Genomic DNA, 24398 nt, shown 5'->3' with positions numbered 1-24398 from the left:
GATTTAGCTAAACTCCTGCTATTTGGGCGATCGGTATAAACCCGAGTCTCATCATGGGCATCTCTTATATCTAGCCAATGGTCACAACATCTACATGGGATTCTCGATTTCTTCACGCCTTGGTTCACCCACAAGTAACTCGCCATGTATGCAGCAACCGTTATGCACGTTCTTGCACTCGCTGCCGCCGTTACCGCAGCCCAGATCAGCATCGCATCCGTTACGATCAATGATCTTGTGACCCCGTTGGGTGTCGATAATGCAGCGCCTACCTTCGGCTGGAGCATCGGCAGTGTGGCGGCTCGTGGAGCGTCTGTCACGGCTGCACAAGTCCAGGTCTTGCCAGTTACCGGGACATCTCCCCTTTGGGACTCCGGCACTGTCGCAACAAACGCAACCCGTCTGGTTTACTCTGGACAGAGTCTGCCCTCGCGAACCAACTTCAGCTTTCAAGTCCGATTGCTGGATAACTCCGGAGGTTGGACAGAATGGTCCACAAGTACCTTTGCAACCAGTTTAGTCGCCGATGAAGACTGGGAGTCTGCGCAGTGGATAGGGGCCGCGAATCCATCTGTGGACCAGCCAATTCTACGCACCGACTTTGACGTCTCCCGGGAGATTGCCAGCGCAAAGCTATTCATCACTGCGATTGGCGGCTATGAGGCGTACCTCAACGGCCAGAGAGTCGGCGACCTGTATCTCGCACCTTCTTGGACACAGTACGCCAAGCGGTCCTTCTATGACACACACGATGTCACCAAGCAGATCATCGAGGGCCAGAATGCGATTGGCATCGCAGTAGGCCAAGTCTGGTCTACCCTTGGCTCTTGGGGCCCGGAGGCGAATCGTGGCGCTTGGGACGGGAACATGCGTACCAAGGCCCAGCTCTATATCACTTTCAAGGACAATACGACGGAAACAATTGTAACGGACAGCTCTTGGAGAGGAAAGCTTGGCGGCTCGACCCGCACTGGCGCCATTCCCAACAACGAGCTCTTTGATTCACGCATCGAGTCGCAAGCCTGGAAGCAGGCTGGCTTTAATGCTTCGACCTGGCCAAATGCTATCGTTCAAACACTGCCAAGTACCGAAATTCAGTCCTCTCCTGTAGAGCCCGTGCGAATCAAGGAAAGTATCATGGCCGTATCCATCACCAACCCGGAGTCTGGGGTATGGGTGTACGACTTTGGTCGAAACATCGCAGGAGTCGGGGCTTTGACCGTCAACGAGGCCTACAACGCCACAATCCGGATGCACTATGGGGAAAAGCTCAGATCGATGGGACGGATTCAGGATACGGGCGGCAACTGGCAACACAGCACATACATTCACGACGGAACGGGCTCCGTCACTTGGATCCCCCGACACTCGTACTACGGCTTCCGGTACATCGAATTGACCGGCGTCGCGGGAACACCCAACGCCGGCACCGTTGTGGCTCAGCGTCTACACAGCGACGTCAGAGGTCTTGGATGGTTCACTGTCTCTGACGACACATTGACATGGATTCATGACACCACTTGGCAGAGCATGCTCAACAATATCGTTGGTGTTCCCACCGACGGCGCGTATCTTGAAAAGCTCCCATGGCTATCTGACGCGGCGGTCATGTCCGAAACAATCCTCAGTTCTCTCAACGTCAAATCACTGTACACTAAATGGGCGCAAGACATTGCGGACTCGGCGCTTGCTGATGGAAACCTTCCACCTTGGGCTCCATCACCGTTGGAAATGGACCCCTTCCCGAGTCCCACCTGGGGTAACGCTTATCCGGAGGTTGTGTGGCAACTATACCAACACTCCGGTGACGTCGATTTGCTCTCACGGTTCTACGAATCGATCAAGTCGTACTTGGCCTACGAACTCAACCATCGCAACAGCAGTGGCCTGATCGGGCTAGAGTCTTGGGGCGACTGGGTGACACCTTCCATCAATGACAAGGGCATTGTGGGAACAGCGTATCTATATTGCAGCATCACGAGAGTCATTCAGATGGCTTCCATACTGGGCTATAGTGCGGATATAGAGTCTTACACATCGCATGCCGCAGCCGTCAACTCATCATTCCATGCCGCGTATTACCAGCCTGCGACAGGAGACTACCGTAGTTCGTCTACAGGTGGGTTTGCTCAGACCAATAACTTGCTTCCGGTCGCCTTCAAGATGACAAGCTCCGCAAGGCGTCAAGCTGTCATTGACAAGGTGGCTGCAGATGTGGTTTCGAGGGACAACCATTTGGGAACCGGTGTGGCAGGGACCAAGTGGCTGTTACCGCTGCTGACAGAATACGGATACATCGATCTGGCCTACAGTGTTGCAACACAGACTACATACCCTAGCTGGGGCTATTGGAAGAGTCTTGGAGCAACCAGCCTGTGGGAAGAATGGGCTGGCAGTTCGCGGTCCCAGAACCACCCGTTCCTTGGTACTGTGGTTGACTGGTTCTACCAACATCTTGCAGGTATCAAGATAACGACGGCAGGGCATAAGAGCATTGAGATTGCGCCATTTGTCCCTGCCGAGTTGGCAAGCGCCCAGGGATCCATCCAAACACTTCTTGGGAAAGTGATCAGCTCATGGACAAACAGCACCGCCCAGTTCGCTCTTACCCTGTCGATACCCGCTGGATCAAGTGCCCTGGTCAGCCTACCAGTCTCTGATGGGAAATTGGTATATGAAAATGGCAAGGATGCGGTCGACTCCGAGGGAGTTGAGTTCGTTGAGAGTAGTAGCGGAAAGTCGTCATACAACGTGGCATCTGGAACGTACAATTTTGTCGTAAAATAGTCTTTCAATTGGACTCGTCATAACTCATGAGCAAGAAGGTGCATGGACCTGCGGAAAACCTAAGTAAAAAGGGTTGACATAAGTTTTGAGGACCTTTCTGTATGGCAGTGCATCTCCGGAATGTTGCTGATTGTGGCGCGGGACTGCCCAAAGTTAAAGTACAGATGTGTCCACGTAGTGACTCACAGTCTCAGTATTTATTTCAAGCCATCATCCATCCGACTGCCGTTCGGCACACATACTTCTCCTTACGCCCCAGATATCATTCATCTCTAGAGCTTTCTCCAACGCACTCTTCATTATTAACCCAAAGTCAGAAAGCATGATTCAACATCCCGACAGTATGGCCGAATCCAAGTCAGCAAGACTTGGAACCAATCTCGATTTACAAGACATACCGACGTGTACAAAAAGACCAGCTGGACAAAAGCTGACGATACTCGACTTGCCGGTAGAAATCATCTTCAATATTGTTGATGAAATTTTCAATTTATACCCCGAAGATTTATGGCGTGGTTACGGCAAGCCCTGGACGCATTGGGTTGCTGGACTGGACTATCTGGGTGTAAGGAGCTGGCCCCATTTTGACGTCTGGAGAGATGTCATCCGTCTGATGTACACCTGCAAGACTCTCTACAATGCTATCTGGCCAGTCCTTTACCTGAAAGACGCTATATATAACGAATCCTCCGCCCTGATTCTGTCGGCCATGAAGGGTAATTCAGCTGGCGTTGCGAAGTCTCTCATGAAAGGAGGGAATGCATTCACTGCATATCGAGAATTTAATGACGAGGAATACTTTGCCCATGATGATCCATGGATGTGTAGCGGGACTACCGAGCGGACTACTGTATGGCATCACGAGTTGTCCGCTGTTCACTGGGCGGCATTCAATAGAGATTTACAATCTCTTCGCTACATAGATGGCGACGCTTTCATCCACTTCGGACAATCCACCGTCAATTCCTTCACGGCGGACAACAGGTTCATTTGCAAATCGCTCGATGCCGTCTTGAATCAGTTCGAACCAACCATCAATCAGCTCGAGATACCAAGCTCTCGAGCATGGGATGGGTCTCGCATGATCAACTACTTAAAGCCGATCCTAAAAAAGGGTCCCAATGTTTTTTACTTCGCACTCATCAATGTCTCCGCCAAGAAGTACCAGGAGAACTGGGTTTCGACTTCTTCTAAAGAAACTATTGAGATGCTGGTAGAAGCCCTACGCCTGGAGCACTGGATTTCAAATGATTTTAAAGGCACTCTTGACGTGCTGGTAGAACCAGACGTCTCCCTGATAACCCACCTCGGTACCAAGCTCCACGCGCTTCATCAAGCCTGTGGCGGAAGAGATGTCGATACTTCGAGGTTTATCCTAAATGAGACTACGACGAGCATTGACATACGCGATGCATTTGACAACACACCATTGCATCATGTCGCGATGTGCAAGAGGTCAGAGGAAGACACAGATGATCCTCTGACTACAGACCCTCGATCCATCATACAACTACTGCTAGGACATGGCGCGGATATCAATGCACGTAACATTGCGGGTCACACACCACTTCAAGAATGCTTCACTCCCCCAGGCTACCCTAACATTGATGTCGCAGTGGTTCTGCTCCAGGAAGGTGCAAGAACACCAGCAAGTCTCGATGATTTGATTGAAGGAGTCGACATTCGATCTGAGAATGAGCAAAAGCTCGCTGATGCCTGACCCACGTCGATTGGATCTCCCAGCAGTAGCACGTCGTTTAAAACATCAGATGCGAACAGTCACGAGATAAGTACAAAGTGGCTTTATAAGCTCACATGTTGCACCAACTATCTCGACGGGGTTGATTACTCAAAATTCGAGGCAAGCAAGCCAGAGAGTTGGTCTCAGTGGTACGCCTGGCTGGCTGACTCACCCTCAGAGTTTAGGGGCCCATTTGTTCCAAAGTGAGTGATGCGGCCAGTAGACCTTACAGTCCAGCAGACGGAACCAGCTGAAGGGAAGGTGCTGCAAACAACGGTCTACAAAGATACTATCCATGTCATAGGAAGAATGTTATTACTTGTTATTGCCAAGGTCGTAAACCGAATTACTACCTTTGGTTGCATGATAATTGATAATACGACTCACCACAGTCTAACAAAATGTATTGGTGAGCTCGAACGACAAAGAGAGTAGAGATATTCGTTGGCCATAATGCCCATTATCTCGTTATATATCGAACGCTATGGCCGTAGACTACATTCGAATGCCCAAAACCGATCAGTCTTTTCGTCCAATCAACGAACAGCAGCCCCCGACACCATACCGAACCGAGTTGTTGCTGGAGTTGGCAGGTCTAAAATGGTGTCCCTTGGCCGTTGCCCATAGCATTTTGTAAGAGATGGGCAAATGTTAAAACTCGAAATGGACACTGATAGATTGATATGCAAGTTCTGTACATGCAACAATAGTAAAACATCTCTTCGTCGGCGTCTCTGATTGCATGCCTATGGCCCAGTGATATAATCCAGCCCCAGAGCGTCCCGACGGCCGGTACTGTTTGGGTCGAAGTAGGGCGCCTCGCCGATTCCAACCGCTCTGTTACCGAACCTCTCCCCCTGGTCATCGTAGTCAAAGGTCGCGGTGTGGAAAGTACTGCGGTTGTCCCAAATCGCTGCATTTTTTGTTAGCCTGATTCGTACGTGTTGTGGAGCAAGCTCACCAATGTCGTTGTTATTTTGCCACTTCAGACGAACCTGAAGATCGTGATTCTTTTGCAGAATATCAAGAAACCAATCGAGGAGGTGCTTGCTCTCCTCAGCGGTGACACCATTGATGTGCTTTACATGGCCTCCAACCGGGAAGATGCTCTTCCAGCCAGAGACTGGGTTGGTTCTGACGATAGGGTGCACCGCCTTGAGGATACTGCCGATGTTCTTGGGATTTCCGCGAGGCTTGTCGTAGAGAGTGAAGCCGCCGCGCTCCGCTGCAGCAGCGAAGCCGGGCTGCTCAAAGGTCACAGTCAGACTCTCCAGGAATTTCTGGTACGGAGCGCTAAGGCGATCGTAGATCTCATATCCAGAAGCCCACAAAGTATCTAAACTCGCAGGTCAGTGATTACTGATAACGAAGCGGAGTGGGCGGATCATTTACCTCCACCAGTCTTGGGCAATTGAACCAGACGAAGGGATGAGTAGTCTGCCGGCACAGGCTCAAAAGCGATGTCGCTGTGCCACTGAGCGGTTGACTGTTTCTTGGGACTGAGTTCCTCGCCCTCCAGAGGCTTGCGGTAGATCTTCTTGTGCTGCACTGAGCTGATAGTGCTGATCTCCGGGTCAGACCCACCAAGCTCCCGCTCCGAATTGAGGACCGGGTGGATGTGGAGTCCGGACTCCTTCGGGCGGCCGGTCAGCTCGCCGAGCCGGAGAATTAGCTGCTTTTGCAGATCATTGGTCAAGTTGTCTTGAGCTCGGAAAAAGACCACTCCGCGTTGGGAAACTTTGCACTCATCAGTTTTCCATAGTGTCAGGACATGCTGTTATGGCTTACTGGTAATAGCGAGGTCTCTGATAAGTTCATCAGCATTCGGAGCGTTCAGCCACTCCACAAGGTTGGCCTTCGGGAACTCGCGACCAATGACAGGGGTCACATCAAACGACTCGTAGCTGTCGAGCGACGAGGAAAGCTTCAAGGGCTCCGGATACGCCGGCGCCTTTGTGCTGGTGTGAATAGGGACTTCTGATTCAATTGCTGTAGGAGCCATGGTTGTCTGATGCGTTGATTTAATAGCACTGATCTTGGATGTTCAACAGAAGTTCTTGTGTGAATTGCTCGCCACCTGAGAGAATAGATTTATTTTATAACTCGAGCGGCTCTTGATACCGGCTCGCGTCTTGCGCTGGCTGACTGCACATGTCGCGACATCGTCGGCTACGGGATGGTGTCGTAATGAAGCGACATCCGGTAGGATTGGATGTCCTGGGGAACCCCGCAATCTTCAGACGGAAAGCTGATTGAGCTCGGCGGGATGGTGAAAGCGGATGAGCCTATTTCGTGATTGACCACCCCCTTGACATTATTGCGTGGATCTAGAGTGGATGATGTGATCAGCCGGCCTCGTTGGTTTGGCCAATCATGCTTCGGATATTTGATCTACCCATGCACGCATACCTAACAGACATCATCATCGAATTGGTAAATCTATTGAACTTGGTGTTCTTATCGACCAAAATGATATATGAATTTTTGTTCGTGACACTAGTCGCGACCGCTAAAGAAAGAGGTCTATCAGCATGTCTACACCCAACGACTTGGCAGCACTCACTTGTACCGAGAGAGACGAATTTTGGTGCTTTTCAGCTGGCTTCCAATCACAAGGTTTGGATCAAGCCTAACTGATAAGAAGACGTGGTGGTGGCTTGCGTCAGAATGATAGTTTATTGCGAGCAGCTGCAAAGCAAGGGTGGCAGAACCACCAACATGCTCACCCCGTGAGCATTACCAAACGGCATGCGATAACGGATTTCACAAATTTCCCAGTAAAAGTACAGTGGGATTCTATGTCCAATGAATTAAGAGGCTACTCGACACACCAAAAAATGACACCGGAGCCGGGTGGATGCCGGCCTCTCTCCGAGCGGCAAAGCTAGCTGCAGGGTCCGGAGGAAACCCCCGTAACGCGTATCTCGCATATTCATAATATTGGAATTAAGAGATACGGAATTCAAGCCGTGGATTACGAGAGAAACTTGGATAGCTTCAGAGAGGAAGGCTTGTGTTGGGTGCAAACGCTGCTTGGCCGTGTCTGCACTATTTCTCACGTTCATCTCATCTCGGGGTTAAAGTGTACAATGCACGCTGGCTTCGGACGCGCAATGAAAGTTCTTTAGGTAGACCATTCAGTAAAGATAACTCTTTTTGCGTAAATAGACAACTTTCGTATGGAAACATCTTGCACCAATATTCAACCTCCTGAGTGATCGAAAGGTGCGTCAGCTGCGACGGCATATCCGTCATCCAAGGTCTGTCGGCAACTCTCGATCAAAACGTTGCTCAATTGCGAAACATGAAGATAAGAGATGGGGAATTGAGACACTGCTGACCCAGCTCGACTCCTTTTTCTTTACCGAGTACAGCCAGGCTCAGCTCCATTCGGGCTCCGACATCCCACGCGGGCGTGATATTGTGGATCCAACTCGCCATCGCAGCGTGGAAACACAACCTTGTAAGAAGGGTCCCTGTCTGCCGTGGTGACCTGGCGAGATCCGGCGAACCGTGCTGCTTACTCCGATTCTCTTTAAGTAGTAGGGAAATTCTTCTCCGAGGAGATATCCCATCAGATGGTCATCGTTCAGCCTCAACTTCAACGACATTCGAAGCCAGTGCCATAACCTCTTTGCGATCATGGCAACGGTTCTGGCGAAAGACCCTCTGCAAAAGGGAGAGGGGGCGGAATCTACCGCATCTCTAGAGGGGATCCCTCCCCTAGGTGTACCCAAAGAGGAAAAGAGATTCTTCTTCCAACGAGACAAATACTACGATCCGTTTGCCATTGCCACCCAGGTATGTTGGATGCCGATAAATGCATTTCTAGAGATGTTGAAACGGTTCTGATAAGCCAAAGCCAAGCGTATTCGATGACCCCGATACAGCAGAGAAATACCACCCTCGACCAGACTGGTGAATATTTCCATCTTGGGTTGTCCTTGCAAGCGCGCGCAGGTCTGACGTAAAACTCAGGGAGAATATCCACAGATTTGATCCATTGGCTAGATGGACTTGGGCGGAGGAATATGCCCTTATCCGGAAGGTCGACTTTCGAATCATGGCAAGTAACACCAAATCACTCAATCATCTCACGTGCTAATACATAGTCACAGGTTTGGGCCTGCATCATGTTCATGGCACTCGAGCTAGATCGTGCCAACATCAGCCAAGGTTCGAACTTATCACGCGAGGAGTATCAGCGTTGATAGAGATGTGCTAACATACTTGAAACCATTCAGCAAATACCGACAACATGCTGGGCGATCTCAAAATGACCACCAATGGTATAGATACTCCGACATTGGTGTAATATTTTGGTGAGGGAGCTGACCTGCTGTGCAGACTTCAACCTAGGAAACACCGTCTTCAAGCTAGCCTTCCTTTGCGCTGAGTTGCCATCACAACTCGTCTCAAAGTGGGTTGGGCCTGACCGGTGGATTCCTGCACAGATGGTGCTGTGGAGTATTGTGGCGAGCTGCCAGTTCTGGCTCTCTGGAAGAGACTCTTTTCTCGCCTGCCGTGCGCTTCTGGGTTTGCTACAGGGTGGTTTCATCCCCGATGTAATTTCTACCTACTATTTTGACGTCCGATACCGGGACCTTTGCTAACATATTTGTAGGTTATCCTGTACCTCTCATATTTCTACAAGCACCACGAGCTATCTCTCCGGCTTGGCTTCTTCTGGACTGCTATGAGCATTGCAGATATTCTGTCAGCCCTACTCGCTTATGGGCTACTACACATGCGGGGTCTGCAAGGACACGCGGGATGGAGATGGCTCTTTTTGATTGAAGGACTCCTGACTCTGGTCATTGGAATCTTTGGTTTCCTTTTGATGCCGGCGGGACCTTGCCAAACTGCCAGTTGGTTTCGTGGCAAGAAGGGTTGGTTTACAGAAAGGTAGACTTGCACACGGACATGTGATTACTGAGCCATTGCTGACTGCGATACAGAGAGGAAGCCATCCTTGTGAATAGAGTTCTTCGCGAAGACCCGAGCAAAAGCAGCATGCATAACCGAGAGCCCATCACTCCACGGTTGTTGTGGGATAGTCTACGGGATTACGACCTCTGGCCTCTCTATATCCTCGGTCTCACTTTCCAGATTCCGTCCACTCCGCCTCAACAGTATCTTACCTTGACGTTGCGCAACCTAGGTTTCGATACCTTCCAAGCGAACTTGCTTTCTATCCCAAATACAGTGGGCCACAGTAGGTACTGTCCTAATGACATAGATCAGCGCTGACATTTTTGTTAGTGATTACCATGCTTGCGATTACCTACCTAGCTGAAGTCTTCAAAGAGCTCACTTTCATCGCCATGTCTGGTCAATTTTGGACTCTCCCCTTCTTGATCTATCTGAATGTCGTGGACACCACTGAAGTCAACAGATGGGTGTTGTACACAGTCATCTCTCTGTTGCTCATCTACCCCAATGGTAAGGTGCATGTTGAACCTGCGTTTTAAATCCCCGCTAATCATTCGATTACAGCTCACCCAATTCAAGTTAGTGACTTCCTGCATGAAATAGGCTTCAAACGGTCCCTGATGTTTAGGGATCTTCACCATCATTACTAGAGGCTTAGGTTACTGACACACTTTGAAGGTTGGATGGAATAGCCGAAACTCCAACACTGTGCGGTCCCGAACTGTATCTGCTGCATGTTACAACATGTTCGTCCAGACTAGTGGTATCATTTCTTCGAATATCTATCGCTCTGGTGAGTCTATCGTACCTTCTTCACTCGTACTGTGCTCTAACATCATTCAAGATGATGCGCCATTGTACAAGAGAGGAAACAGGGCCCTCCTTGGCATCGTCTGCATGAACTTAGTACTCTATCCTCTGGTTAAGGCATACTATGTCTACCGTAACAAGCGACGCGACAAGATCTGGGACGGTATGTCAGAAGAGCAGAGACTCGCATACTTGGCGACCACCAAGGATGAAGGAAACAAGCGACTAGACTTCCGGTTTAGTCACTAAGGGGGTGCAATACCCGATGGCGGACCCTCTCGTCACTGGAGATGTGGATATACAGCAACCGACATGTCTCAATGACCGGGCTGCCAAACTGGACTGAGTTATGGAGGACAGCGACAGAGACAAGAGACAGCGACAGAGACAGGACTCCCTCGTTTGCCAAATCTACCGAATAGATCTTTTACTACAGGTTCCTTCTAGCGAGCATCTTCGGAAATACAAATTGGGGGTCATATTGGGGATTTCCCTTGCGACACTACTTGATTATGCAGCCTTGACCAGATGTTTGTTCTGTTTGTCATAAGATCATAGTGACCGTTTCCTACCCTTTCTCATGGGCTTCTCAGGGTGGATATTCTCTTGCACCTGTAAGACTACCTTACGTACAGGCTGTTTTAGTCCACTCAGATTTGACGAAACTACAATGGCCCGTAAATTAGAGATGTTGGTCTGTCAATGGATGTGGACGTAGTTTTCGCCATCATCCATAAAGGCGGCCCTCGGTTGGAGGCTGCGGGTTGTCTAGAACAGTCCCGAAACTCAGATGAGCCACTCCTTCAACATCATTCTCTTGACGATACCATTCTTCTGGCATTCTGACTTCGCCCCACCTTAACTTAAAGAAAACCATATCTTTCGGATTCTGCGAGTACTCGTCGGTGTCTCTATTTATCTGGCGCACAAGTTCCTGCAGCTCGGTATCTTCTTCGGAGTTCCTCTGGTCCACATCAGCAGGAACTTTGGTGAGAGCTGAGACTTGGCAAGCAGCTGCTATTGCCATAGAGTTGGTCCCTACAACGGGCATGTAACCACAGAGAGGTATTCTTGACAAAGCAATTGGAATGAGTATCTGTATTCACCCGAGAATGGCTAGAATGAGGAGAGGCATTGCTGCCGTACCAATCCCAACAGTCGCATCCGCAGGAAGACTGATTGGGTCATTCAAGTAGCCAAACCATAGTGGGTCGACCTGGTAGTAAGCTATTGTTCGGGCCAAGAACCATTAGATGGTGGCAATAAAGCTATTGGTGACGTAAGATGATACTGACATCCCTGGGAAACCATGATGAACAAGGTGTTAGAAAGTAGCCAGTGTGCTAACGTGCTGGAGGCTATTAGTGGTATATTGTATTTGTATGGTAATTGTAGACGGTAGGTCGATATTTGCTCGCCCCTTGAATGTTGTCGTTAGTGCCTTGACTTGATTACAGGCTCTTGCAGACTTTGGAAGATTCACTTTGGCTGAGTTACCCGCAAGGGGCAAAATCCTAATGAGAAGTTGTCCCACTCCCGGCTCATCTCTAGTCGGGTAATGAGCGCGTTATACGCAAGATACCAAAATGAAAGATAAAGTTGCGGTATGTTAGCAACGATTACCGATGAAATAAAAGCCGTGCTTCCTCCAATAGGAGTCAGAACACCACTGTTCTCTGCGTGGTTCGATTTGATCCATTTTCTATCCAACGTTAGTTGTATGTCAGCAATAGCGGAGCCGCTGCAACCATGAATGCTTTCAGGCCATCGGCACAATGCATATGTGCTCTTACAGTGGTATATCCGTCGTGAGTTGCAAACTGAGGCAAATGAAAGTTGCGACGAGACCAACTGACAAGATGACGTATGTAGCGGTCCATACCGAACAAGGAATAGCGGAAGCTCTTCGGCGACGTGTTCGTGTCCATCTTCGTGGCTGGAGGCTTTCGCACGATTGAGATTTCAATGTAGACGGAAGTCTGTCTGGATTGACTGTGATACGGGCTGCTGTTGTTTCAAACTGAGAAGAGATAAATGAGACAATTGCGTCTCCTGGCGTTGCAAGCGGCTCTTCCAGCCTGAGGCCCCTCATCACCACAACGCAGATGATGAGCTTGGTAAATATCGATATCACGACTGCCAGGAGTAAAGGCTTCGAAAGCGCCAGATCGCATCCTGTCTCTCTTGGTTCAGCTCTGCAGTAGGCGATTTCGAAGTCTTCCGGTTGAAAGCGAGCTCCAAAATATGAGCCGTTCCCAGGTGCGGAGTACAGCGAGGTGTTCCAAGCTGGGGATTCTATGCGTCGATATTGAGATTTCGCATAATACCGTGTAGTGTTGAGAAACAAGGTGTACTCATCATTGATATAAGTCATATTCAACACTGTTGAACAGCTCATGGCACACTTTGATAGGCTCCCTCGACCTATAGAGCCTACCATGCTACACTCCTCGTCGTACCACAACGTATTCAGCTGTGTTCTTGGGACGAGCGGTTCCCAGAGACTTTCGGCAGTATCCGATAGGTTCCAAAGGTCAGATCGCTTCCAGCCTGAACCCTTTATGACTAAAACGAGATTTCCAAATTGTTTCAGGCCGACGCACAATCCATCGGAATAGATGTTTCGACAGACTTCGGGCTCTAGCTTTGTCCAATTTGATCCGCGAGTCGCTGCATTCGAGACATTGGTGGCTTGATCGGGGTAGTTATTCGATACGAGGTCAGCAAAGTTGTAATATCCGCTTGTAGGAGAGAACCTTTCGGTGGATGACTCGTTGGTGTACAGGCTAGCTCCAGGATGGAAGTAGGAACCACCCTGCAAGAACTCCTCAGTGGCTATGGTCATATGGAAGTCACCTACGCGGCGGTCCATCTGAAATACTGTGCTGTTGAACAGCATATGAATAGGTATTGACGTTGAAAGTAATCCTAACCATGCGAAGAGCTTTAGCCACGAGAGACGAAAAGCATTTCTCCATGATGGGATTCCGATGTCGAGATGAGTTCCTTGGGCGTGAAAATATCGACCTCACGCCCTGTGGGAGCATTCAGAACCTGCATGAAGAAGTTCGAAGATGCGAGAATAATCGTGGAGAGAATGTTGATGGCGAGATGTAGTATCGTGTTGGTAGTAGTTGCACTAACACAGCTGGCTGTGTAGAACTTGTAGGACTGACTGACGTTTCCTGTAGCTGAAATTGCAGCGGCTAGAACGCCGATGAGGATCATGAGACACGCGAACATCAAGCCGATGTTGACGATCGCTGACTTTCGCCAGCCAGTGATACAGCCCATCTCGGTGCAGATAGTTTCGTTGTATGACCAGGAAAGTCGCTAGGAGTGACTTGAAATTCCGATTACGACATAATCGGCGAGGGAAGAAACTTTTGAGGTGAGGAAGGGGGGAGGGGGGGCGCAACGCAGCCTTATAATGAAGGCAGACTTGTGTTCGAATCCATGCGGCTGGGGTGTCACAAGCAGATCTTTTCTCGTCTTATCTCAGTCCTGAGCCAATGAGGTGTATGTTGGATGCTTGTCTTATCCCCTGGAACATTGCCTCGGCCGTGTGTGTCACTCGCATCCATCATGATTGGCATGCATTGTTCAACACAAATGTCCCGTGCATGATGACCACCCAGTAGCCTTGCTAAGTCGTTCGTGAACTACCTAAACACTGAGACATATTTCGACAAATGCAGTAGCATTCGAACTGTCACTTCTTCGATGGCCCATGAATCATTTATCTCCTGGGGATCAATCAATAATGACATAGCAGAACAGCTCCCTGTAATTTCGACAAGACTGCTGCGCGGTTCTGCGAAAAAGGTTCCAATGCTCCACGCGCTTTTACGTTGCTGGTAAAATAGCGACTTTCCCGACAAAACTGTAGAAAAGAGATCTTGCCCCTCCTTCTACAATTCGCTGCAAGGAGATCACATTAGTGGCGGCCGCATCGGACGGTGGCGGTCGCCTTCCTGCGCCTTGAGGTTAGGTACTTGAGATGAATGACAAATTTATAGACCCTCTGAAAGTTTGAGATAATTTACATTGACTTCAGCTTTCCCTTCGCGGGATAGTCAAAGCTGACCATATCCAAGTTGGCCCGGGTTCAGGCGGATTTCCGGGATTGGTGCCGCTAAAGCTTTTTAATCTCAGCCGCGATTTCGTGTGCATCCAGTGATGGCGCTCATGATTGCAATACTGCGAAGTGCGGTATATGAATGTCATTTTTTCTTGACATTACGAGTTCAAGATGCCACGTCATCAAGGCCAGAGTCAACCATCATCCTCATTATATCTCGCTTCCAAGTTGGATATGAGCCTTGCGTGCTTCATCTGAATCAGAGAATGATCTGATGCACCTAAGATGGCCGACAGTTTCCTGTCATCACCTCTCCATTTATGGTAACGAGAATGTATTATCATATACGACATTTACCCTATGAGGGCCGTGACTTGCGTACTCGGCGATTGCCAAAGTTAAAGGAAGTAGTAGACTATTAGGTATGTAGACTTCTGCATATTTCCCAGATCGCAGCAGCGTGCAACCTACATTCAGTCTTTGTGCGTTTGGCAATATCACAACGTATGATACATGCATTAGTATCCGGAGCTGAACAATCTGGAAAATTGCATCAGGACACCCTTGAAGGTTTCAACTCTTACGAGTTCGATCAGTTATTGCATGAAACCGACCTAATTGTGGCGGGATGCGGAGCCTTTAATCTCGCTAGGTCAGAGGCCAACAACTAACTGTGTGGTGGGATTGGGTTATTTATCTTACCCTTGTCGAAACCCAACCACGTCTTTCATTCGCATGTTAGTTTCCCATTAAGCATCAGCAAGTGCCGAGCCCAAACTCTCGCTTTCGTCAACTGACTTTCTCCTACAATCATATCACCAGCGACTGCCAAAATGGGTTCAATTGACAGAAACAAGCCCGTCTTCCTCCTTGTCACTGGAGCATGGCACCCGCCGGAATGCTATAAGCCATTGAAGACTGATCTCATCTCACTGGGATACAAATGCGTTATCCCGCAAATGCCATCGATGGGCCATGGCACCAACAAAGTTACATGGGAAGCCGACAAAGCAAAGATTATCGAGGAGGCGACATCTTACTTCGACCAGGGGAGAGAGGTCATTCTCGTGGCACATTTTTATGGAGGAGTGCCGGCAACCGTCGCCACAGAAGGTCAAGGAACCCAGGAGAGAGCCGCACGAGGATTGAAAGGCGGTTTCAACTCCATCATCTTCGTCGCAGCTTTTGCCGTTCCTGTCAGAGGATGGGATCTTCTCACGACCTTTGGCGGGGCTTGGCCAGACTGGCAGGATACTTGCGAGTCCTACACGAAGGTGAGCCCTACCTAATTGCAGTACAGCATGGTAGCTCGACTGCTTAACAAACGTATTTCACGCAGAACAAACTTTCAACGGTGAATTTGAAGGGTTCCAAACTGTTGTACAATGACACTTCCGAGGAGGAAGCAACAAGGGTTTTTAGCATGTTGCTGCCGCACTCCCAAGATGCATTTGAGACCGGAATCAATTTCATTGCGTCGGACATCGTCATACCGAAGACGTATCTCATCTGTGAGAACGATCTAGTCTTTCCGCTGAGCCTTCAAGAGGCACTGGTTAAAGGCACCCCTGTCATGCAAGAAGAGAGAATTGCAGCTGGGCATAGCCCTTTCCTGGGAAAGAGCGAGGAGCTGGCGCGTAAGCTAATCGGAATCTCCAAGAAGGCCGGTTAGGCTCAAGCCGCGTAATGGGTTTTAGGACACCGCATTGTTAAAATACGACAAAGAATTTGATCGAGGCTTTCGTTTGAACTAGATGCGGGCTAAGGCACATTCCACCCAAGCCACTACCCCGATCCAATCGCGTGCGACGGTGCAGTTGTGGCTGCAACCGGGCTGATCCGCATTTTGATTTCCGTGAATCCCATCTTGCCACACCAGGCCGATTGCCTGTTGAAGCGACACTGGTACCGCCAACCTCCAGAATCGGCCTCTGACGACGCCGTTGCCCAGCAGCAACGCCAGCTGGATGTTTCGTATTACGAGCCAAAGCTAGGGGCATAATTTTGGGTTGAAAGGTTCTTGTCAAATAAATATCAGATCAAGATAGATGGGATGAGAACCGTCCGGTCATGCCATTCATCCCGATTCATATATGCCGCATAGCGGTAGGTAAAATGAGGAATTTTCTTTTGCATGTCACTCGCGCCTGGCGTTCGATCGGGTCAGCTAGCTCGTTGAGATGTCTCGGAATAATGATGTTTAGTCCCGGACAATTTGATCGGCGATCCAAGGGATGATCCTGGATCTTGGGACAGACGAGGGTTGGCAGCCTCTTCCTCCAGCTACAATGTGAGTGGTCTCAATGAAATAGCCCAGGAACATTGAAGTACTCAAACTAGAAATATTTGAAGAGATCATGTTTCTCGCTTCCATATACGCAGCTGCTCAGCCGCTTGGCTACGCTTGATCATCATCAGCGGACGCTACAAGTAGGTGCGGCTGACCCAGAACATTGGCCGGAAACACAGATTCCGACGCATATGACATCGCTACGAATTGATGATAAGGCATATACGTAGTCGTTTGCGTAATATCCGGAGCACTGTTTTGATAACTGAGCGGACGGAAGATTGATCACGATCTTGATACCACCTCATCGAGGAGGCCGACGGTAACAAAGCCGCGAGGCTTACTTCTGCAGATTCTGTATCAAAGTGAGTCCACAAGAAAAATGAATGACAGCTGAAAGGCAGTGTGAAACCACATGAATCCAATAGTCCAAGATCCCCACGATAACTGACCCCGCATCTTGGCAACCACGATGACGACGCTAAGACCCGAGGATGCGGCCGGCCGGATCTACTTGCCATCCAATCGGCGGTGAACCGCAGGTACGACACTCATAAGTCAGACCGACGCAAACAGTTTATGATACTACCAGGATTGCGTCTCATGTCAGCGCAATTGATGCCACTCTGATCAAATCCGACGGGAGGGATGACATTGCGGCTATCAACTCAATACGGAGTCTCGAGCTTAGTGGGGCTCCGTGGGGGACCGGACATGAGAAGCTTCTGGACAATCTGTATGGACTCCTAACGAGGTTGTCATATCTTCTTTCCGACATCACATTCGCGACGTCATCATTGAAAATGATCAATTGGTCCGGAGTCTGCGCAGCAGAGCCGCGTTAGTCCCAGCTTCATTGCAGCTGCTCCTGCACATAGATGCCCGAAGAATCCGCTCACACCTCAACATCCTGACGTTCAGGGCTGTGCGGGGGGGAAGATTGCCTATGACACTGACAGATGCCGCAACCGAGACATGTTCTTCATTGGCAATGATGTCCGTGGCTTCAGAAGCTAGTCGCCTATGGGCAGGCTGTGCGCGCTAAGTGCCGTTAAGCCCTCGCTCGTATTTGATCTGGAGTTGAGTCCAGACCTGATTGCTCGGCTGCCTTTGCCCGGTAGCATGCGTCTCGTGTAGGTGGCGTCACCGGCGCTGACCAGTGCCTTCAAGACACGGCGCCGCTTTGGGTTCGCTGCCATACTTCGAAGGTCGGGGCACTGCCGGATGCGGGCCTAGTGTCGTAACGGGCGCTTGCTTCGGAATGATACCATCACCCGTCCATGCCTTTCTTTGACGGAGTAAAAACAGAGAAAACATGTAAAGTGACGGGCAAGGACCGGCATTTCATATAAACACAGACATGTCTCAAATTAATATAGAGCTCGTGGCTCTTAGACCTTCTTCGACACTGGGGTCCCGCCCTCAGTTAAATATTCCCCGACCCTGATCAGACATCGACCTTGACCATGCCGCGACTACTATCCAAAATGAAGAATCCTAAGCGAGTCATCCAAAAGCTGGCGAGCGATGGCGACCACGACAATACCCTCCCGATGCTTAGCATCGCCGATACCACAAGGAACAAGATTGTATCAGGATTAGGAGAGTTCTGCGGCACTTTTCTTTTCCTGTTCTTCTCCTTCGCCGGAACGCAAGTTGCCAATGTGGTAGCAGTAGCCAGTGCATCTGAAGATACCCTGACAGTCATCCTCTTCGTCGCTCTATCCTTTGGTGTCTCGTTGACGGCCAACGTTTGGGCATTTTACCGAGTCAGTGGAGGGCTATTCAATCCCGTCGTAAGTGAAATCAATCCTATCCAATGTCTCTCTCTGGGTGACCTTTGTCTAATTCGCTTTTCCCCAAGGTTACGCTAGCCCTCGTAGTCTGTGGCGGACTACCGGTACTCCGTGGCCTTCTCATCCTACCCGTGCAGATAATAGCCGGAATATGCGCAGCAGGCATCGCGTCTGCTATGTTTCCTGGGCCTTTGGTGGTCGACACGCTTCTTGGAAACGGGACAAACACGGCACAAGGCTTTTTCATCGAGCTGATCTTGACCGCTCAGCTTGTTTTTGTCATATTGATGCTTGCCGTTGAGAAACATCGCTCAACCTTTCTTGCTCCTGTTGGAATCGGCGTGTCATTCTTCCTGTCGGAACTGGTTGGTGAGTAGTCTATGAAGACGTGACTAAAATATTACGAAGAGCAGAACGTGCTAACAGTTCATTCAACCAACAGGAGTCTACTTCACAGGTGCCTCGCTAAACCCCGCTCGGTCATTTGGACCAGCTGTGGTCAATCGCCAGTTTCCAGGTTATTTCTGGATCTACGTGTTCGGGCCTACGTTTGGGTCTTTACTAGCCTGCTTGCTGTACGCTGTTCTGCGGTGGTTGAGGTATTATGAGGTTAATCCTGACCAAGATGCGGACGGTCAGGACGAGGATGATGAGGCGGCTGCGAAGGATTAATACAATCACGTTGCATTATGTACACAAACAACCTAGTCATTTGAATGTTCATACTAAAAGTTCAACATTAAATACTACCAAAATTGACCCATTCAACACCTCCCATCGATCATACAGTGTGCATTCGTGACACCTTTCCTTCACGTAATGAACACGATTCGATACCGTCCTTCTGGTATTGGTTTCACACACAGGTTTGAATAACATCGCCGGTTATGCCATTCGAATGTTGTTCCTCTCCAGTTCCTCTTCGCCCATGTGTTACGTGCCAAATAGAAAGCGGAGATCGCGGAGATAATGTTTTCCTAGTGCGCTCTAGTGAGGCTGCTGCATATCACTCCGAACGTCTCTCGGTTTTAGTAGTTGCTCTATTGGTTCTAATATAGCATGCAAAAAGTCCTAGCTGTCAGCACTTACCATTAGGAGAGTAGTTAAATCCGGGTATGCCAGGTCATTTCAGGTCAGTCGCTTATATACCTCGACTTCTTCTCCTGTGCATCTAGTTATGCTACTAAAATTCACTTCTTCTCATTGATTGCCGTCAGAATGGCGAGCTCTGACAACACCCAGTGGCAGTTGACGGAGGTTAAGAGCCCAAACCTAGACCAACCTGTGCCGGTGGTCGCAGCTCTGAACTTGTCGTACGTGAACAACGGCCACAGGTTTCAGACCCTTGACATCTACCTTCCGAAGACGAATCAAACAACCAACCTCGTTGGACAACCAGTCGCCAATCTGCCGACATATTCATCTGCCGACATATTCATCTGCCGACGGCATTCCTTGTTGGCAGGTCCATATCCATGGCGGGGCATGGCGAGACCCTGAACTCACCTCAACTTCTATTGAACCTGCCGCGGCTCATGCCTTTGCTGGCATTGACACGAAACACCCAATCACTGCGATCATCTCAATGAACTATACGTTGTCGCCATTTCCAACTCATCCAACTTTACCTTACGATCCGACCAAGGGAGATAGCTCAGATCCGTCGAGAGATGGGCATCATCCCGATCATATCCGCGACGTTCTTCAAGGACTCGCTTTTCTACGCACCCTTGGCCTTCATGATGATTCATACATCCTTTCAGGCCATAGTGCTGGCGCATGTCTTGCCTTCCAGTCAACTCTCCGGTCACCACAAGCCTGGGGCCTCGACGCTGCTATGGAGCCCCCTCGGCCCGTGGCGGTTGTGGGAATGAACGGATTGTATGATCTGCCGGGTCTTGTACATGACTTGGGGTCATCGCATGCTAGCCTCAAGGAAGTCTATCAAGGATTTCAGAGCATCACATTTGGACCAGACCAAGCAAAGTGGGAGGCCCCAAGCCCGTCCCATGTCCCTGTTGATGAGCTCGAACGGAGAGTCAAGTCCGGAAAGGTACCGCGCCTCGTCATGATAGACCAGAGCGCGGAAGATCAGTTGGTTCCGACGAACCAGGCCGATAAGCTTGAAGCTCGCCTGAACGGAATTGCCGGTTTGCGTGTAGTCAGAGGCACTCGATGTGAGGGCCGGCATGCAGCTCCCTGGGAGGAAGGGTACATGATTTGGAACAATGTGCAGGACATCTTGAAGCATCTTGGGTAATGAATATCATCGCATCGCATTATTCATACACCTGTGGCCTGGAGGAACTCATCCAGAAATTATTATTACATATTGATTGGGCGTAGATTTGTCCACACTCGAGGTGCAGATTTCCCCCCTAGAAATGACAGATGGAAACATCCTGATATCCCAGCTCGAATGTGACCATCCATAAGAAGATGACCCCAATCACGGCTGATTCTTCCAGAGTTACCTCGAAATGCAGTCAATGTCTACAGAGACAATACACGCCAATCTCCCATCATTCCCTTGGGCAATTAGTCGTCATGAGCCCCAACACCAGCCACATCTCGTGGCCATGGATGGCAGACCAGTGGCGGAAAGTCGCTTTTGATCCAATGGCATCCCAAGAAAAAAAAGGTCGCAAAAGGCTCAGCGATGTGGCGGATTGCTAACATCAGCTTAGAGTTGAGCTCGACTGATTGTTTCGCGGAGATTTGCGAGTGGCGCCTCAGTGGGTGGCTTGGGGAACTTCTTCATCGTGAACCCGCATGAACAGGAGAAACAGACGAATGCTATCAAGTTATTTGACCGTTGTACACTGCCCCGATCCAGAACGAATTGATACTGACAGGCGGCGATCGGAGGGATGACGGTCTGATTCGGGGTCAGGATTGGGGCAACCCCCTGCAGGATGCCGATCAGGTGTGGGTCGCCGAGGCCGATCCCTTCGGCTTACGGCGGAGGAATGTCTGACCTACAGGGGTGAGCCCGATTATTCGCCCCGGGCAGGCGGTTGCAAGGCGTCTGGGATGTGTAAGGCTGACTTTGGATTTTAATGATTGCCTGGACGGGAAGTATCTCATTCATTTACAGCACCTTGTCACACACATCGTCCCAACTACACGTACCTAAGCAGGGGCTTGTGAAAAGGAAGGATTATTGGTCAATTGGTTTCCTCCTCCAATTCACTCGCCCCTACGTCGGACATGTCCGAAGGCTAAACAAATGGACTGGATTGTGCATACTCACGTGGCTCGGGAGCCGAGCCATTGACTACACTGCAATTTGACGACCAAGGGGCTCTGCCACTTCACGTAAGGCTTCCTTAGGGATGCTGTGAATTTGACCACGTTCATAGCAAGTGCGCCTTGGGAGAGGAACGCTTCTATTGGTGGCACTTACGAGTTGAACGCATGTTGAAAAGTATCTAAGCGTACATGCACATGCTGTTGGAAAGGTATTGTGATGGCTTCTACCATGATGTCTCAGCCCCATGACATCTTGCCTTATCATTTGGCCTCTTTTCAACATCCATTTCAGTTCTGTTGGATGAACCTCGGTCTTCGAAGCCCCTTAATAAGAAACCCCTTGTCAATTCTTATTTGTGAACGCGTTCCAGCGTACCTCTGAAGTCAAAACAAGTACTCCACATCACACTATTCGAGACCCTGTGACTCTTTGTGCCGATTGGACACCAAACGACATATCGCAGAAGGGTCTAGAACCACTCAGTCTCATGACCCTACCTCACGAGGTGCACCAACTGGCTCTACCGTTCTAGGTTGACTGTCATCTCGGGCGCAAGCAGGGGGAGAACTTTTGAGGCAGCAACATTTGGCTAAGTATAGCAATCACAGCCATCTTCTCAGTATGAATTCTATCTACAACTGCTACTTGAATGGTCATATCAGGTATCATATAACGACCACACTTCACATATTTTAACATCCTTTGCTCCAACCGAATCATTTCAACCCTCGTATGTTCATGGTCAGCAAAAGCAGCCCTGGTGCATTGACAAAAGGAATAATTCAATCGTGTTTTGGAAACATCGATATTTAACAAACCAAATCAGTAAAATCCCTCATTCTGGATTCCAACACATCAGTTGCGCAAAGCCACAGACTTCCAACAATCGTCATGTCAACTGATCAAGGCTACAACACGGCAGTACCTGCCGGCCTTCCGCTCCGCAGTCTTGATCATGACTTCAACAACTGCGATGGCAGCATTTTATGTTACGAGCAAGTGCAGTCGCTGACACTCCACAATCCTCTCTGGCGCGAGTATCTTGGAAACCGCATAGGGTTAGAGCGCCGTTACGGTGAACTGCTTCACTCTTATGAAGAAGCTTTCGCGTAGGTCTCTCATTCTTCATGGTATGACAGCCTGGAAGACTACTAAGAGACGGCTAGAGCTTACTTTGGAGGGTTTTACCCCATTGACTATGGGGTTACCACCAGCAAGGCAATGAACCCAGACAACGTTGTTAAAATCATCTTGACTCTCACGGAGATCTCCATGTCTGAGTCATCAGACTCATCTGAGAGTCCGTTTACGGATGAAGACGACACATTAAAACGACTTGGTTGGGAGGACATCCAGGCAAAGCAACCTCGATGGGCCCTTCTGTCGGACACGTACGCGGCTGCAGCCTCTACCACAGTCTCAAGCTCAGTAGTATGTAAGTCTTCCCATATAATATGAGCAATAGTGAGCCTAACAGAGAAATTTGAAGAAGCCAGGACTGAGATTTTCCTCAACCCAGAAGCCTTACGGTCATGATCCGATCCTCCTCCATACTGAAGGCGTGTCGGACGACGAGCTCAGAGATCAGCTCTATGAAGCCACAGAGCAAGGCTGCATAGGAATCATTATTGAAATCATCGAAAATCAATACAACGGCCGGGTTCTAGACCCCAGACTGCTGGAGCGCTTGGCTACAATATGCGCGGAGGAGAGTCTCCTACTTGCCGTGGACGAAACATTAACCGCCATTCGGTGCGGTGCCCCCTTTTCGTTTCACAGAGAAGAATACTCCCACGTTGCAAGCCCTGATATTGTGTTCTTTGGGAAAGCTACCGGCATCCAAGGTACAGCTGTTGATTTCGATGGCCAGTTCCTGAAGAGGTTGGGCATCCTTGGAATATCGCGGACAGTGGCAGTCAAAAGGTGACAGAGCCAGTTTCAGAAGCCAGTTGCTACCGCGGACCTCATCCATGCCTTGGCTACACTCGACTTGACCATCAGAGGAAACCTTACAATGGTCAGTCGAATCATTGGCCAAACTATCCGCTCATTTATCCTCGAACAGGCCGAGAAGCGAGGGCATGAAGTCAAGCCTCAAGATATTCTAGGCGGGTTAGAAAGCTTTATTTTCGTGCGAAAAGACATGGCTGGCGAGTTTCTAGTCATGGGTGCCAAGACAGCGGGATCGTGGATTCCGTGGGTGAAGTGGCTACCGAGGCTTGAATCGGACATGTCCAGAGGCGAGGTTCTTGATGAGATTATCGGTACTGCAAGTCACCAGGCTCGACAAGATCTTTCTGAAATGTTGGTTCAGAAAGGTCAGAGGCCTAGCTGGTGTTTCTGGTGCGGCAACCAGACCAACGCTAAGAAGACTGATTGGTGCCGGCGGTGCTGCATTGCCGTCTGTGACGACGATATTTGCGGTCGTCACTTGGCCCATCATAATCACATCTAGTTGTGGTTCACATCATAATCGGCCAGGCAGGGATATATATAAGTTACGCGCTATCAATTATGCTGATGCAAGTAAGGCGCTACGTGGGGTTTGCAACGCAATTATGAGCGCACAGGTTGCGTACGTTTCAATACATAAATAAACTTCCTTCTTCTAATTATATAGGTACAAGCTGCTTTAGCACAGGTGCCATCTAAACATTTAGCTGCACGCGCTGTTTAGTACCGACAAAAAGTGATGCCTATGATCTAGC

The 24398-nt window shown here is 49.5% G+C and overlaps 9 protein-coding genes across 9 annotated transcripts; 6 read left to right on the top strand and 3 right to left on the bottom strand.

Annotated features, from left to right (window-relative positions):
• Nucleotides 1–144: 144 nt before the first annotated feature.
• On the top strand, nt 145–2787 carry CGGC5_v016177 (uncharacterized protein; the record flags this gene model as incomplete). The annotated part of the gene is made up of 2 exons (XM_066153476.1): nt 145–499; nt 557–2787. The coding sequence occupies 2 exons, from the start codon at nt 145–147 to the stop codon at nt 2785–2787; spliced, it is 2586 nt and encodes an 861-aa protein (XP_066007211.1).
• A 343-nt stretch (nt 2788–3130) lies between these two features.
• Nucleotides 3131–4507, top strand: CGGC5_v016176 (uncharacterized protein; the record flags this gene model as incomplete). Its single annotated transcript, XM_032020308.1, has 1 exon — nt 3131–4507. One exon carries the CDS (start codon nt 3131–3133, stop codon nt 4505–4507), a length of 1377 nt encoding a protein of 458 aa, XP_031882545.1.
• A 767-nt stretch (nt 4508–5274) lies between these two features.
• On the bottom strand, nt 5275–6530 carry CGGC5_v016175 (putative alpha-ketoglutarate-dependent sulfonate dioxygenase; the record flags this gene model as incomplete). The annotated part of the gene is made up of 4 exons (XM_032020309.1): nt 5275–5441; nt 5490–5864; nt 5921–6265; nt 6317–6530. 4 exons carry the CDS (start codon nt 6528–6530, stop codon nt 5275–5277), a joined length of 1101 nt encoding a protein of 366 aa, XP_031882695.1.
• A 1640-nt stretch (nt 6531–8170) lies between these two features.
• CGGC5_v016174 (putative transporter) lies at nt 8171–10519 on the top strand (the record flags this gene model as incomplete). Its single annotated transcript, XM_066153475.1, has 12 exons — nt 8171–8329; nt 8391–8446; nt 8507–8576; nt 8647–8704; nt 8773–8817; nt 8876–9093; nt 9153–9433; nt 9487–9743; nt 9791–9970; nt 10025–10038; nt 10139–10253; nt 10305–10519. 12 exons carry the CDS (start codon nt 8171–8173, stop codon nt 10517–10519), a joined length of 1668 nt encoding a protein of 555 aa, XP_066007210.1.
• An 853-nt stretch (nt 10520–11372) lies between these two features.
• CGGC5_v016173 (uncharacterized protein) lies at nt 11373–12198 on the bottom strand (the record flags this gene model as incomplete). Its single annotated transcript, XM_066153474.1, has 5 exons — nt 11373–11497; nt 11566–11690; nt 11754–11817; nt 11894–11972; nt 12064–12198. 5 exons carry the CDS (start codon nt 12196–12198, stop codon nt 11373–11375), a joined length of 528 nt encoding a protein of 175 aa, XP_066007224.1.
• A 1018-nt stretch (nt 12199–13216) lies between these two features.
• CGGC5_v016172 (uncharacterized protein) lies at nt 13217–13564 on the bottom strand (the record flags this gene model as incomplete). Its single annotated transcript, XM_032020312.1, has 1 exon — nt 13217–13564. One exon carries the CDS (start codon nt 13562–13564, stop codon nt 13217–13219), a length of 348 nt encoding a protein of 115 aa, XP_031882673.1.
• A 1620-nt stretch (nt 13565–15184) lies between these two features.
• On the top strand, nt 15185–16023 carry CGGC5_v016171 (uncharacterized protein; the record flags this gene model as incomplete). The annotated part of the gene is made up of 2 exons (XM_032020314.1): nt 15185–15625; nt 15691–16023. The coding sequence occupies 2 exons, from the start codon at nt 15185–15187 to the stop codon at nt 16021–16023; spliced, it is 774 nt and encodes a 257-aa protein (XP_031882637.1).
• Nucleotides 16024–18128: 2105 nt separating this feature from the next.
• AQY2 (Aquaporin-2) lies at nt 18129–19109 on the top strand (the record flags this gene model as incomplete). The annotated part of the gene is made up of 3 exons (XM_032020315.1): nt 18129–18437; nt 18506–18806; nt 18880–19109. The coding sequence occupies 3 exons, from the start codon at nt 18129–18131 to the stop codon at nt 19107–19109; spliced, it is 840 nt and encodes a 279-aa protein (XP_031882613.1).
• Nucleotides 19110–22581: 3472 nt separating this feature from the next.
• Nucleotides 22582–23617, top strand: CGGC5_v016169 (uncharacterized protein; the record flags this gene model as incomplete). Its single annotated transcript, XM_032020316.1, has 3 exons — nt 22582–22799; nt 22857–23121; nt 23180–23617. 3 exons carry the CDS (start codon nt 22582–22584, stop codon nt 23615–23617), a joined length of 921 nt encoding a protein of 306 aa, XP_031882690.1.
• Nucleotides 23618–24398: the final 781 nt, after the last annotated feature.

The sequence above is a fragment of the Colletotrichum fructicola genome, assembly GCF_000319635.2.
Source record: "Colletotrichum fructicola Nara gc5 chromosome Unknown KSG_Nara_v1_contig10, whole genome shotgun sequence".
In the NCBI taxonomy this organism is placed as follows: Eukaryota; Fungi; Ascomycota; class Sordariomycetes; order Glomerellales; family Glomerellaceae; genus Colletotrichum; species Colletotrichum fructicola.
The sequence above is the reverse complement of the archived record's forward strand: the minus strand, read 5'-3'. Positions and strand labels throughout refer to the sequence as shown.